Source organism: Pongo abelii, chromosome 2 (assembly GCF_028885655.2).
Source record: "Pongo abelii isolate AG06213 chromosome 2, NHGRI_mPonAbe1-v2.0_pri, whole genome shotgun sequence".
Taxonomy (NCBI): domain Eukaryota; kingdom Metazoa; phylum Chordata; class Mammalia; order Primates; family Hominidae; genus Pongo; species Pongo abelii.
Window position 1 is genome coordinate 18,479,119 of NC_085928.1, and position 15,300 is coordinate 18,494,418.

The 15,300-nt window shown below is 43.7% G+C and overlaps 1 protein-coding gene and 1 pseudogene across 1 annotated transcript in view; one reads left to right on the forward strand and one right to left on the reverse strand.

Moving 5' to 3' along the window:
• Nucleotides 1-5,319: 5,319 nt before the first annotated feature.
• On the forward strand, nucleotides 5,320-10,288 carry LOC129058468 (large ribosomal subunit protein uL16-like; annotated as a pseudogene).
• A 1,709-nt stretch (nucleotides 10,289-11,997) lies between these two features.
• PLA1A (phospholipase A1 member A) overlaps nucleotides 11,998-15,300 on the reverse strand; it is a 32,150-nt gene continuing 28,847 nt past the window's right edge. Inside the window, 2 exon segments of the mRNA NM_001131392.1 lie at nucleotides 11,998-12,427; nucleotides 12,946-13,110. Coding sequence (NP_001124864.1) covers nucleotides 12,343-12,427; nucleotides 12,946-13,110 — 250 coding nt within the window. The 3' untranslated portion in view covers nucleotides 11,998-12,342.

Sequence of the window (15,300 nt, forward strand, 5' to 3'; positions counted from 1 at the left end):
TTAGGTTTTCTTAAACATCTTAAAGTAGATTATAAATGTAATATATTCTATTTTCCTTTTTCTTTAAATACTTCAACATATATTTCAGTTATCTATTGCTGTGTAATATCAATCCCTAAAATAGTGACTTAAAATTGTCCTAATAATTTATGGTGCTCATGAGTGTGGGACCTGACTGGGCTCAGCTAGGCGGTTCTCACTCAGGGTTTCTCATGTTGTTTCAGTCAGATAGCGGCTCAGTCTAGAATCATCTGTAAGGCTTCTTCACTCACCTGTCTGGGAAGACTCAAACAGATGAGGGCTGAAACAGCTGGGAATCCTTGGGCATCTCTCCCTCTCAATAGTTTTTTCATTTTTGTTGTTGTGTGCTCTTTGTATGACTATACCACAATTTATTTATCCAATCTACAATTGATGGGCATTTGGATAGTTTCCACCTTGGGGCAATTACAAATAGTGCTGCTATGAACACTCTTGTACCTGTCTTTCAGTATACATATGTATACCTTTCTTGGATATATACCTAGGAATGGAATTACTCAAGCATCGGGTATGTAAATACTACCAATTTTTCTAAGTGATTGTACCAATTTACATTTCCATGAGCACTGTATGAGAGTTCCAGATGCTTCTCATCCTCAGCAATAGTTGGCATTGTCGTTTTTTTTTTTTTTTTTTTCATTTTAGTTATTTGGGCATGTTTAGCAGCATTTTTATTTTCCTGATGGGTTGAGTAGCTTTTCTTTCTTTTCTTCTTCTTCATTTTTTTTTTTTTTTTGGTCATATGGATATCTTCTATTGTGAAGTATCTGTTCTTGTTTCTTTTTCTTGTCTATTGCTCTTTCTTTTTTTTTTTTTTTAGACAGAGTCTGGCTCTGTCCTGAGGCTGGATGGAGTGCAATGGTGCAATCTTGGCTCACTACAACCTCTGCCTACCTGGTTCAAGTGATTCTCAGGCCTCAGCCACCCGAGTAGCTGGGATTACAGGTGTGCATCACCACACCCAGCTAATCTTTGTATTTTTAGTAGAGATGGGATTTCGCTATGTTGGCCAGGCTGGTCTCGAACTCCTGGCCTCAAGTGATCCATCTGCCTCGGCCTCCCAAAGTGCTGGGATTACAGGCATGAGCCACTGTGCCCAGCCTGTATGCTTTTTCTTATTGACTTAAAGGAGTTATTCAAATAATCAGGTTAAAAGTCCTTCTGTTACTTATTGAGATTATATATATATACTCTCCTACTTTTGTGGATATTGTTTTTCTCTAAATAGTATATTTTGATGAACATAGTTTTTAATTTCAATGTAATAGTTTATCAATCTTTCTGTCTCTGATTTGTGCTTTCTGTGTCATGTTTAAGAAATCTTTTCCTCCCCTGAAGGTACTCTCCCAATAACCTTCTAGATTTCTTATTGTTTTACATTTCAAAGTTAGACCTACAATCAACCTGGATTTGGTTTTTGTATATATGACTAAGGGCCAAGATTCATTATTTTCCATGTGGCTATGCAATTGACTGAGCACTCCCTATTGAAATGATTATCCTATCCCTACTAGTGTTCAGCTTATCCTTTGTGACAAATCAAATTTTCCTATAGATATAGGTCTGTTTCTGAATTTTCTATTGTCTGATGGTTCTATTTTTCTATCCTTTGGCAGTACCATCTGGTTGTAATTATTGTAGCTTTACAATAAGTTTTGATATCTGGTAGTCTTCAAACTTTCTTCTTCAGCTCCATTATAATCTTATGGGACCACCATATGTGGTCCATTGTTTACCAGAATGTCATTATATGGTACATGCCTGTATATTCTGAATTCAACTCACCATCCCTACTGCCACTGCTAATTTCAAGCCACCACTACTTCATTCTAAATTAACTTCAATGGACTTATAACCAGTCCTTCTGCCTTATAACCTACACACAGTAAAGAGGTCATTTAAACATATACAAGATCTTATCACTCTCTGGCTCAAAATTTGAAATGAGTTCCTATCCCACTTAGAATAAAATCCAGACTTCTTACCATGTGATATTAGTCAGGATTGGCTTAATGTTACTTAAAAGCACAAAGTTTTATTTCTCTCTTACTCAAAGTCTGAGTCTCTATGACTCATAATGGGCACTCCAGCCTGGGCAACAGAGCAAGACTCCATCTTAAAAAAAAAAAAAAAGTACACTATACACTGTAAATTGAGATTCAACGTAACCTGGATGTGGTGCCACTCCCCAACCTGGAGGGTCACCAAGGCAGGGCTGTCATCACACACCTATGGCATGTAGCAGTGGTTTCTCAAGATGAGGACCTCTTTTAATCCCTTTTCCCCACCAAAGAATCAGACCTTACATTGTAGAAGTTGTGCTTTTATTATCTAATGGCAAAAGACATTTGGATTTCAATAGGATTTTTAGATAAATTTATAGGTTTTAAAAATTAGCCACAACAGTCTCTTTATATGTTTGAAAAATAGCATTACATATATGTATAAAGCAAAAACCCGTGAGAGACCCTGGGGAGAAGAATTGCCTGGAGGGGGAAATTGAGCCCATCTCCAATGTTCAGCACCTCTTCTCTTTCTATTTTTGACCCCCTGGTTTCCTGTAGACATCCACACAAATCTTGAAGTAGAAGTGAAAACAATGCTGTCAGCGGTTTCGCATCTGTCGCCATTGAATTCATGCCCTGACATGTGCCTCCTACTCAGAAAGTTATCTGGTGATTATGAGATATCACTTCTGTGATATCATCCTTCCTGAAAGTGTCCTTACCCAGCACATGACCACCAACTGTCACATGATTGCATCACTGCCACAGGGGAGCCCAGGACATAGCACACAAATCGGATTAGTCCAGCCTGTAAACTGAGCCTTTGCTTAATAGCCTGGAATTGCCCTTCACCCCTCAGCCCTCAGGCCTGAAATCCTATTCACCCCTCAAACCTAGTACACATGTCCTCTCCCTACGCACAGTCTCCTGGCCTTCACCTCGCCCTCAGCATTGACCAATCCCCTTCAGGACTCACAGAGTCCTCTGGGACTGCCCCCCTCAGCTCTCATCCCTCGCTAGGCACTTGAGGGCTGGGGAAGTCTTACTTATTGCTGTGACCCCAGCACCTCACACAAGGCCACGTGTGTGACATTTGGTAATTATTTTTTTTTTTTATTTTTTTTTTTGAGATGGAGTCTTGCTCTGTCGCCCAGGCTGCGGTGCAGTGGCATGGTCTTGGCTCACTGCAAGCTCCGCCTCCCGGGTTCACACCATTCTCCTGCGTCAGCCTCTCGAGTGGCTGGGACTACAAGGTGCCCGCCACTATGCCAGATTAATTTTTTGTATTTTTAGTAGAGACGGGGTTTCACCATGTTAGCCAGGATGTAGTTGGTAATTCTTAAATGTTGGTTAAACTTAGCTGTTAACTGCTAGTAGGACAATTCATGTGCCCCATTCTGGCAAGGGTAAGGTTAACACTTGTGGTTTTAGAGACTTGTAGTTCCGCTTTCCAGTTTTCTTTCGCTTCTCTCCCTATTCAAACCAGCAGGAAAAGAGAGTAGTAGTTCAGGGGATGGTGCCAAAATCCAGAGCCTTATCAGGGGGAATACACAGGAAGGGACAGATCTCAGATGCATTTTAAGATATTGAGAGACAGAGTCTGAGTATAAATCATATATTGGGGGAAGGAGGCAAATGGCTTAAAATAATTTTTTTTTTTTTTAGCACTGTGATGTTCTGAGTCAAAGATGACTCAGGCTTCAAGCCTGGATGATTGGATCATGGTGGCAGCTATTACCATAAAAAGAGGTGGAACAACTTTGGGGAAGATGTTGATTTGCTTTTGGATGGATTGAGTTTAGACTTGTCAGACACTAAGTGGACACATAATGCAAACAGTTGTTTTCATAGATGAGGGTGAATGCTAAGGATCAGAGAGGATTCCAAGGCCTTCCTAGGGCCTAGGAAGACTCAGGCACTGGGATACTCTCATCACCCCCATGCTCTTCTTAAAGGGAAGAAACCTACCTCCTCTGAGATGGTGGTGCAGGGGGGAGTTGTGATGGTCATCCCAGGGCTTGGGGTGTGCCCAAGAGTGAGATCAGAGATGTGTTTGAGGCTGTGGGGAGCAGCATATGTCACTTTCAGAATGTCAGACTTGGGACCACTCAACAAGGAGATCAAGGGCTGGGTGAGAATTCAGCAATTATGGAAGATTTATGTTTCAATATAATATCCTTTTTCCTATAGAGATTTAAAACTTTTAAAATGTAATATTGACACATAAAATTTTAAAACAAGATGAGTACGTGAAGGCCATTCCTGACACTTATGAAAAGACATTAAGCTCTCCTTTAAAGGTAAGCCTCTCTGTGCCTGACCTTCTCTCCCTGCCTTTGTCTATGCCACTAAGATTACTGCCTTTAGTTCAATTCAAGGAGCTTTTATTGCATGCTTACGATGAATTATAGTGTTTTGGGGACACAGCGAAAGAGAAAACATAGCCCCTGCTTTTAAAGACCTTACAGTCTCATCATAGAGGCCTGACATACATGCAGTAAGCTATTAACCACCATTGCAAGGCAGCATAGTTACTGACTGATAGAACATACAGGTGACCAGGTTCCCTGGGGAAGATAGAACTGGAAGTGGATCCTGAATTATTGGTAGAATATGAAAGTGGGGGGGTGGGAAGGAGAAGGAGCAAAAAGGCATGGAGGTGACATTGACCATAGTATGTTTTAGGGGAATGCTGGCTTCAGCACACTGGGGAAAATGGCGGATAATTTTAGCTAGGCAGAGTAGGGCCAAACTGAGGAGCCCTATTTAGCTAATACGTCTTAGTTGCAAGTGCTAGAAACCAACGTGAGCAGGCTAAACTGTATAACATGGTGGTTAGAGCTCAGATTCTGAAGTCAGATGGCCTTGGTGTGAATCCTGATTTTATCCATTGCTAACTGTAGTGGACAGGTTACTTAATTTCTTTGTCCCTGTTTCCTCATATGTAAAATGAAGTAATACATGGATTTATTGGGAGGATTGAATAAGATAATTTGTGTAAACTAATTGGAACTTTACTTGGCACATAGTAAATGTTCAGGAAGTTTTATCTTTTTTGTTGATAATGTTGACGATGTTGATAATTAAGATGACAAAGCAAAGGAGAACTTATAAGGACACAGGGGTGTCTTATGGAATTCAAAGTCAGAAATGCCACTAGATTTTAATATGGGACTAGATCAGAAAGCCATCAGGGAAAGCAGAAAGCTGTCGGGGACTCAGTCACCATCTTCTGTTTCTGTTTCTGTTTCTCTTAGGAGAACCGCAACATGTTTCTGTTTTCCAACAGGGCAGTCTTCCCTGTTTCTCTGTTCTCATGGAATATGTTCGCCCTCAGCTCCTGAGTTCATATGGAACAATTCCAACAACCAGAAGACAAGTACGGCTGCCTCTTAGTCGTAATTTCAGACTTCCGGGAAGGAAATCTACCTTGTCCAGATTCAGTCAGCTGTCTACTTCTGGTCCATTCAGCTGGGTCTGAGGACAGGGTCATGCAGTACAATTGGGGCTGCCCATCTTCTAGATGGGGTCAGTTCTTAGAGAAAGGGATGACTCTTAAGTTCAAAAGACACCTCAAGCTCTTTCCCTTTGGCGTGCCACTGAAGATTCTGGTGTCACCATGGGCTGCTGCCTCACCCAGTGTTACCATTATTATAAGAACAACACAAAGCCTCTCTTCTGGTGAGGTGTTGCTGATGCCGAGATTCCCATCTTTGACCTGGGGTGGAAGAAGGCAAAAGTGGATGAGTTTCCACTCTGTGGCCACATGGTGTCAGATGAATATGAGCAGCTCTCCTCTGAAGTCCTGGAGGCTGCCCGAATTTGTGCCAATAAGTACATGACAAAAAGTTGTGGCAAGGATGGCTTTCATATCCGAGCGCGGCTCCACCCCTTCCACGTTATGCACATCAACAAGACGTTGTCCTGTGCTGGGCTGACAGGCTCCAAACAGGTATATGAGGTGCCTTTGAAAAGCCCCAGGGCACTATGGCCAGGGTTCACATTGGTCACGTCATCGTGTCCACCGGCACCAAGCTGCAGAACAAGGAGCATGTGATTGAGGCCCTGTGCAGGGCCAAGGCCGAGTTCCCTGGCCACCAGAAGATCCACATCTCAAAGAAGTGGGGCATTACCAAGTTCAATGTGAAGACATGGTGGCTGAGAAACGGCTCATTCCAGATGATTGTGGGGTCAAGTACATCCCCAGTCGTGGCCCTCTGGACAAGTGGTGGGCCCTGCACTCATGAGGGCTTCCACTGTGCTGCCCCTCCCAAAGGCCAACAATAAATCCTACTTTCTGTCCACCTGAAAAAAAAAAAAAACGACACCTCAAACTGACTAGGTATCTACTACAGCAGTGGTCCCCAACATTTTTGGCACCAGGGACTGGTTTTGCGGGAGACAATTTTTCCACGGACCAGTGCAGTGCGGGGACGGTGGTGAGGGGGATGATTTCAGGATGAAACTGTTCCACCTCAGATCATCAGGCATTAGTTAGGTTCTCATAAGGAGAGCAAAGTCTGGATCCGTTGCATGCATGGTTCACAATAGGGTTCACACTCCTGGAATCCAGTGCCACAGCTGACCTGACAGGAGATGGAGCTCAGGTTTAATGTTCACTCACCCAGGGGTTGAGGACTCCTGTACTAGAGCACTCTAGCCTTCTGATCTGAGGGATATGATTTTTAAGACAATGGTATTCATTTAGGAATTCCAACGTCTGGTAAACGACCATTGAGGTCTCAGGATTTGAGTGAGAAAATGAGTGTATCTATATCTCAGGCTCTATTGAGGATAATGTTAAGGAAAATTCCACTCCAAATTTGTCTCTGAAATAGATATTTGTGGTCCAAGAGTGAAGATAAATTATGCATATGTAGCAGAATATCATTTTGATATATTAACCAATGTAAATTTTTCCAAGAATTGTCTGTGACCCTATGACTCTATTCCTTTTGGGCAATAGGTCATGAAAGATCTGCTGCCTCAAGGAAGATTGACAGAGCAGAAGCAAAAACAAAAGGGTCAAGGCAGATTTGTGGCTTTAGCTGTTTTTAAAAATGATGTAGAATAATATCTGATCGAGAAAGACAATAAAGATTAGAGTAGCAATTATCACACTAGAGAATAGAAAACCAAAGTTGGTTCCTCGAAAAGATCAATGAAATTGTCAAATCTTTATCTAGACTTACCAAGGAAAAAAGAGAGAAGACTTAAATTACTAAAATCAGGAATAAGAGAGGAGACATCATTCCTGACCTTATAGAAATGAAAAGAATTATAAGAGAATACCGCAAACAATTGTGTACCAACAAATTAGATAACTTAAATAAAATGGACAGTTCTTAGAAAGGTACAAATTACTGAAATAGATTCAAGAGAAAAAGAAAATCTGAATACATCTGTAACAAGTGAAGAGATTAAATTAGTGAAAAACTACTCGCAAAGAAAAGCCAACACTGAGATGGCTTCAGTGGTGAATTCTGCCAATAATTAAGCCTTAGAAGTGAAAATACTTCCTGGGACCACTTATTTATTCATTTTCTAACAAATAATCGAGAACCTACTGTGTGCTAGGGACTTGGAGTACAACAGCAGACAAGACAAAGTCCCTGTTGGCCAAGGGCTTGATTTGTCATGAGAAGATTTGTAATCAAGGCAGAGTTTGTGAGATGCTGGCAAGGGAAACTATTGTGAACTCACGGAGTCTGCATAGGACTTTATGGAACGCTGGGTTTGTGTGCCGAACAACTGTTTATCTGACTGCAGTCACCTCCATCCATGCTTCCATCTCCTTTCCTCTCCCCTGTCCTCCTACTCCCACCTTTTTCTCGCTCTGTTGAAGCAGCCAGCCCTGCTATTCAGAAGTGAGTACACATGTCCTCTTTGCTGTTAACCACTCTGCAGTTGCTAGACAATCTCACACCTGTAGGACACAGGAGTAGAAGGTCTTTCCTACGTCTGTTCTCAAAGTGTGGATCATCAGACCTTGAAAGAGGATAGGAAGTCATCTTCTCCCTTATCAACCCATCCCAATCTCTCTCTGGCATCTTGTGCTCCAGATGTTGGGGACAGCATTCCAAAATGCTATTGGAGATGGACTCTCTCCTACCTGTCACCAAGCTGTGCAGTGGGAACCAAGCTCCCACAGCCTCTAGTGTAGAGGAACCTTAAACAACATTCATCTGAAAAATTTAGTGATGGTTAATATAGGAATGTCCCCTGGGGTCTGAATATTTTCCTTTCTTTTTTTTTTTTCTTTTCTTTTTTTCTTTTTCTTTTTTTTTTTTTGAGACAGAGTTTTGCTCTTGTTGCCCAGGCTGGAGTGCAATGGCACAGTCTTGGCTCACTGCAACCTCCACCTCCCAGGTTCAAGCGATTCTCCTGCCTCAGCCTCCCAAGTAACTAGGATTACAGGTGCCTGCCACCATGCCTGGCTAATTTTTGTATTTTTAGTAGAAACAGGGCTTCACCATGTTGGCCAGGCTGGTCTCGAACTCCAGACCTCAGGTGATCCACCCGCCTCAGCCTCCCAAAGTGCTGGGATTACCGGTGTGAGCCACCGTGCCCAGCCGGGTCTGAATATTTTCTGTAAGAAACACTAGCACCCCTCTCAAAGGCCCTATGACCTTTTTTTCATCCTTCACAACTTTCTTCCTTAGCCAACTGAGGTTTGTCTGGGTTCACAGTCAGCTGCACTACACAAGCTCGGCTGGAATGCCCGGCTCTGGGAATTGACAGCGTGGCTCACCTGGCTGCAAGGCCCGCTTCCTGGGTATGCGACCTGTACACCTGGGCACAGGGCTCCACTCAGGCCCCACACTTGGTTTCATGCTCTGCTGTCACCATCTTGAAATTCTCAACTTAAATAAGGAGCCTGCATTTTTATTTTGCACTGAACCCTGCAAATTATGTATCCAGTCCCACAGGATTGCATTGTGGACCTTTAGGGGCTACTTCTCTGTCATGTTTCTGAGTCTGGTTAGCGTGGTGATTAATCACCTGGCTCTGGGGCGGACAGCTGGCATTTGAATCCTGGCTCCTTTACTTACTAGACCTGTGATCTTGAAAGTTCCTCAGCCTCTTGATTTCTTTATCTGTAAAGTGGGATAACAATAGCATGTATCTCATAGGCTCGCTGAGAGGATAAAATATGTTAATACATATGAAACACTCAGAATGGTGCCTGGAACATAGTAAAAAGCTGTGCAATGTTGGATGTTTTTGTTGCATGGCTATTCCAAGGTCACATTGTTCTGTATCTTTCGGCAGTGTATCTTGCACTTGGTGGTGAATCTGCCTGTTGAATTTAATTAGTTCTGTAATAGTCTCTGTCCATGAAAAGACTGCAGCAGAGTGAGCAAAGTGGGTGTGCAAGGGAGACCCAAGCTCTGCTTTTGTTCTGCCATGGAGCAGAGTTCCGTGTTATCTCTCCCTGACCCCACAGACATCCCATCTACTTAAAGCCATGTTTCCCAAAGTGTGGGCCACCTACCCCTGGACAGGATGATTTTAGGTACCACATAGACCCAGCATTAAACAACATTCCATCTCATAGACAGTTATACATTTTTTTATATGCTTTCCATCCAGTGATTACATATAGAAAAATGTCTCCATTCAGTGTTGATAATTTTTTTTTTTTTTGAGACAGAGTTTTGCTCTTGTTGCCCAGGCTGGAGTGCAGTGGCTCGATCTTGGCTCACTGCAACCTCCGCCCCCCCGGGTTCAAGCGATTCTCCTGCCTCAGCCTCCCGAGTAGCTGGGATTACAGGTGCCTAACACCACGCTCGACTAATGTTTTGTATTTTTAGTAGAGACAGGGTTTCACCCGAACTCCAGACCACAGGTGATCCGCCTGCCTTGGCCTCCCAAAGTGCTGGACAACACTGTGCCTGGCCAGTGTTGATAAAGTTTTAACATCTCTCACATACTTGCAAATTTTCCCTTTTTAGTAAAGAAAAAATTTTGCCTCCTGAACATGAAAGGAAAAAAAAAAAAAAAAGGAAAAAACAGGCCCAGGACTTGAGCCTGCATCAGACCACAGTATCTAGTTGGAATGTTAAACATTATAATGTTCTCATTGTATTTGTTTCTAGGATTAATTTATGAGTGGAGAAACTGGTTTTTCCATGTAAGGCAATAATCCAAAGTGGGAGCAAAATAACATGTGAGAAAGTCTAACAGTGTTTAAAAATAAGAAAATATTCGCAAAGAAACCCAGGGCTATGGCCAAAAGCAGAATGGAATTTGAGGCCACTGAAAAACAGATTGAGTCAGTTTAACACCAGTTAGCATCAACATCACAAAGCATGATTTGTTGTTGTTGTTGTTTTTGAGACGGAGTCTCACTGTGTCTCTTAGGCTGGCATACGGTGGCATGATCTCAGCTCACTGCAACCTCTGCCTCCTGGGTTCAAGCAATTCTTGTGCGTCAGCCTCCTGAGTAGCTGGGATTACAGGCGTGTGCCGCCACACTGACTAATTTCCAGCTAATTTTTTTTTTTTTTTTCATTTTTAGTAGAGATGGAGTTTCATCATGTTGGCCAGGCTGGTCTTGAACTCCTAACCTCAAGTGATCCACCTGGCTTGGCCTCCCAACGTGCTGGGATTACAGGTGTGAACCACCATGCCCGGCCCACAATATGATTTTCATCATAGAAATGTGATACACATTTGGAAAAAAAAGCAATGAGCAGTGGGGAAAACTAAGGAAGAAGTATGTGCTAAGCAGTGTCTCCCAAGATGGCAAATGGAAGTACAGCGTAATACAGCTCAGGGTAAGACTGTCTCTAGGGAGGAACCTGGGTGGAGTAAAGAGAAGGAAAAGGAAAGGAGGGTTTTTGGTTTGAGGCAAAACAGAAAATTGCAAGCCTACATAGCAGGGAACATGTGTATTCTTTAGACATGACTGTGATCATGCAGACAGTTAAACATCTTTGTGAGCCTCACCTGTCCTTTTGGTTGCATTTCCAAGGCCTGGACGAAGGCCGAAGCTCTCTCAGTGCCCTGGCTGACTTGGCCCAGATGAAGTAATTGCAGCCATTCCTTACGTCATTCTCCCAGTCTTTATTGTGGAGAGTGAATCAACAAGTCAGCAGTTTCCTTTTAAAGCTCATTTATTTATGTTTTTAAAAAAGTGAATTTAAAGAATGAAAGAATCCAGGGGGGAACCTGGATTTGAGAAAGTGGTGAAGGCGTGTGCCATATCTGTTAGTTCCCCACCCCCTTCCCATCCACTCTTCAACCTTCTCTGTCCTGCTATATGCCCCGGGCCTGGTTAGGCCATGTCAATGTGTTATTTGCCCTCTGGCTTCTGTTGGGTGTCCTTAATGGGGAGCACTAGCAGGAAAATGGGGGAGGAGGAAGAGTGAAGTCAGAGAACCTGTGCTCCTGCTCCCTCCCTGCTGGGTTGCTGCTGGCTGGCTGTGTCCCTGCACTGCAGGTCTGCAGCCTCCTGGTGCTTCCCCTCCTTCTCTGGCCTCTTCACGGGTAGGGTAGTAGCAGCTCCTACTGCCAGTAGCTTCAGGGAACTGCATTATCCCTGTGGTTTCCCCACAAAAAAACTATGGCAAATAGTCCTTTTCTTAAATTCTCCTCAAATAACCCAGACTGAGCGCGCCATCTGTTTTTTGCTGGGCTGCGGCTGATACAAGGTTATTTACAAAGATCAAAGTTTGGGAAACACTAGCCCAGAGGAAATCTACCTGTATTCCCCAAGATCTCTCTGATCCCTCAAACCTTCCAGATATCCAGAGGAGGTAATGGTAAGGGTTGGTAAATGGTGCCATCTTCCTCCCTACCCTTCATCCCCTCTCTTTTTCCAAGTACTTCTTTTAGTTGCTATTTTAATACAGATAATGCAATACTGTTTTCTCCAATCCCACAGAGCATAAATCTCAACTTTTTGTAGGTAACAGAATTCCATTCAAGTAAAACAATTAAATGATTCAGATACTCCATGAAGTTTTATTTAAAAAAAATTGTTTACCCTGTACATGTTTCTATTGAATCCTAAGTACAGATGTCCAAGGAGATAAAGCAAGTGCAGTTAAGTATGCATGGGAAAGCTAAAATGGGTATGTACATAAGATCGACAGTGGAAACCAAGTTCTGTAAAATGAGTTCTCCCTCCCCTCCAGGGTAGCTGATTATGGGGAAAATAAGAAAGAACTTTGCCTTTCTCCTTAGTAGTAATGGTCTACAATAAGCTGCACACACACATCCCTCATCACACCTCTCTCAAAAAAAAACCAAAACAAAATGCAGGGAGATGTGTCCTGCCCAGGTTAAACTATACGCAGGCTAAATTCAGGTCACGGGAAACAGTCACACTTGCTTGTAAGTTCACTGGTTCAGGTAGGCAGACCATCTTTTCTCTGGAAGAGAAGAGCAATAAGAGAGCAGTGGCTGGTGAGGAGACAGGGCTTGGCATTGTGTGGCTTTTGAATTCCCATGATGTCTGGTGAAAGAAGTCTGCAATCACCTAGGATTAAGAGCCAGTTCCTGTGGTCCAAGTGCCCAGGGGTGGTAAGGTTAATGACATAAATGCCTTTAGAGGAAGGGAAAGGGGATGTGGATTCTGGATCCACACCCATGAATGTGACCCGTGACACAGTTGGAGTGGAGGCCACAGAGGAGAAAATATGCAATGAGAAAACTTTGTTCTAATAAAATCTTACGTAGAAACCAAACATGTAGAACAAATACCGTGGAATTTCCCCAACCCAAGATGGTCCCACAGGAGGTTCTGGAAAACACTGGGTCTCTGTCATCTCCGTTTCTAAGATGGTAATCACTATGATGAGACTGAACCTCAACAGGCAGCACATCTAAGGCCAAGACTGATCCTTGATGTGTGAGTGCGTCTGGGGCGGAGGTGGATACTGGGGCTTACCTGTCATTGACAGGCAAAAGGGCAGTGCAGAACTTCCCAATAATGGTAGTCCGGTCTTTTTTCCAAACTCGGTTAGAAGACTGAAACTTGAATTTCACTTGGTTTATCTGGCACTGTGGGGTGGCATGGGCTATGATTCCTTTCCCATAGCATTGCTGCTTAGGTCTGCAAGAAAAGGGTAAAGGGAAAGTAAATGAGTGTAGCCCTTACCACCTATACTTCCCCTTTAACTCCGATCGGGCTCTGCTGGTGGCACTGGTTGGCTGTCATGCACCAAGTGGTTAGCTCCTTACCACAGTCCTTTGTGTCACCCTCACCAGCCCCTCTGCCCACACCTACAGCTTTGAATATGACCAAGAAAGTAGTTGTTGATTTTTTAGAATAAACAAGTGGACACCACAACAAAAATAGTAGCTCCTGGATTTTTATATCTGGAAAAACTGTTCCTCATTCTTGGATTCCTAGCTGGAAGAGATCTTCACCTTCAGATCCAATTACCCAGAAGTAGAAACCCTCTTTTACGACATTCCTTTTCAAAGAATTCTGTGTAAGGACTTTTCTGTTTTAGGCCAAGTATGAATGTGTGGGTGGGAACAGCAACAAGAAAACAGATCATGAAGCGCAGACAGAGCTGGGTCAAACCCAGGTTTGTCTTCCCAGCTGTTTGGCTTTGGACAAGTTACCTAACCCGGCAAGGTGGCTGTGGAGTCACATAGCAACTAGGTGTAAGTCCCAGCTTCCCTACATGCTGCTATGAACTTGAACCATAGGGTTTGGTTCATACTGACTTCAGCCTAGGAGGCTCAGAGTGAAAACGGCATCCAGTTCTGTCTTTACCCACCCTCTTGGCTTTGCCCCCCCCCCGCCCCAGATTCCCTTTATGTTTAAAGATTCAGGCACCACTTTGGACTGAGACAAAGATGAGGGAGGAGTATGAAGTGATCAACCTAGCAGGGTGCTTCCAAAAGGGCTGTGGTACCCCCTAGGTACTAGGTACTGGAGACAAAAGCAAAAAATCGTGAGATTCAATGAGGAAAGTCTTCATGCTGAGTGCAAGGCACAGCCCAGCCAGCAGAGCCTGAGGGTGGTGAGTTGGGGATCAAGGAGGGCGCCCAGCAGGGCTGCACTACCCAGCTAGGGAAGGAATTTGACTTGTGGGGCCCTTCCTGATCCTCCCTGGCCTCCAAGTGGGACTCTGAGAAAGAGGAAAGAAGGAGGGCGCTGCGTTCCTCTCGGCGGGGGTCGGAGGGGGGGGTATGGGGAACCACCCTTGCTAACTGGGTTTCCCGTTCCTTTCTGACCTTCACAGAGTGGTGACAGGGCTTCTTTGTGTTCTTTTTGGCCCAGTGTTAGTCATATCACTTGTTTTTTCCTTCTGAGGGAAGATCATGTATAGTTTTGTTTAAAAACCGTTCCCTCTTTTTTTAAATTCACAAGTCTTTTGAAATATTTCAGAGGAAAAAATAAGATTGTTTCCTTTAAGCTTAGACTGAAGAGTTTGTAAAATACAAGGAATATGAAAAATCTTTTAAGTGAGTGGTTTGGGGAGTTGGCCCAGGTTAATTCTCCAATTAGAAGGAAATCTTAGAGTTGCCTAAACCTATAGAAATTTGGAGAAAGACCACACGTAACCTTCTCCCCATTTTTCCCCCAATTTCTGATCTGCAAGAAGTGAATCATGTTCTGGCGCCTTCTTCAAAAGAGTTATGTGAACCTCTTCGTGGAGGAGGAAGCGCTAATCTGCGGATGTCGACTAGAATTACTCAGGGAGCTTTTAAAGTGTAGCTGTGGAGCCTATGCCCAGAGACCCTGATGTGATTGGTCTGGGTTGGGGGGGCTTGGCGTCAGTATTTTTTAAAGCTCTCCAGGTGATTCCAACGTGCAGTCAGGGTTGTGGGTCATTTTCATGACTCCTGCCAGTGTTGCTGGACCTACCAATGGGCTAGAAGATGATGAAAACACACTTCTAGAAGTAGCACAACTTTGAGCGGGTCTAATGAAAGGTACTTGGCTTACCGATACCCAGCCACAATCTGCAAGGCCCTGTGGGCACCTGCAGGCCTGTGTTGGAATCCTGATGGCTGTACCTAGCTGTGTGACCTTGGGTGAGCCGGAAGGAACACCAGCTAGTGGCCACGGGTTTGGGAGTGAAGAAGTGCACTCCTTCCAGCAGAAACTTGTAGTGCCTCATAGCAGAGTTTATGTCCAACATCCCAGCCCGAGAAATATCTCCAAACTCACATCTGATCTCATCACTGTCCTGTTTAAAACTCCCAGTGGCTCTCCAAACTACTCTCAGGATAAAAACCTGTCCTTCAAGGCCTGGCAGGGTCTGGCTCTGACTTGCCTCTCCAG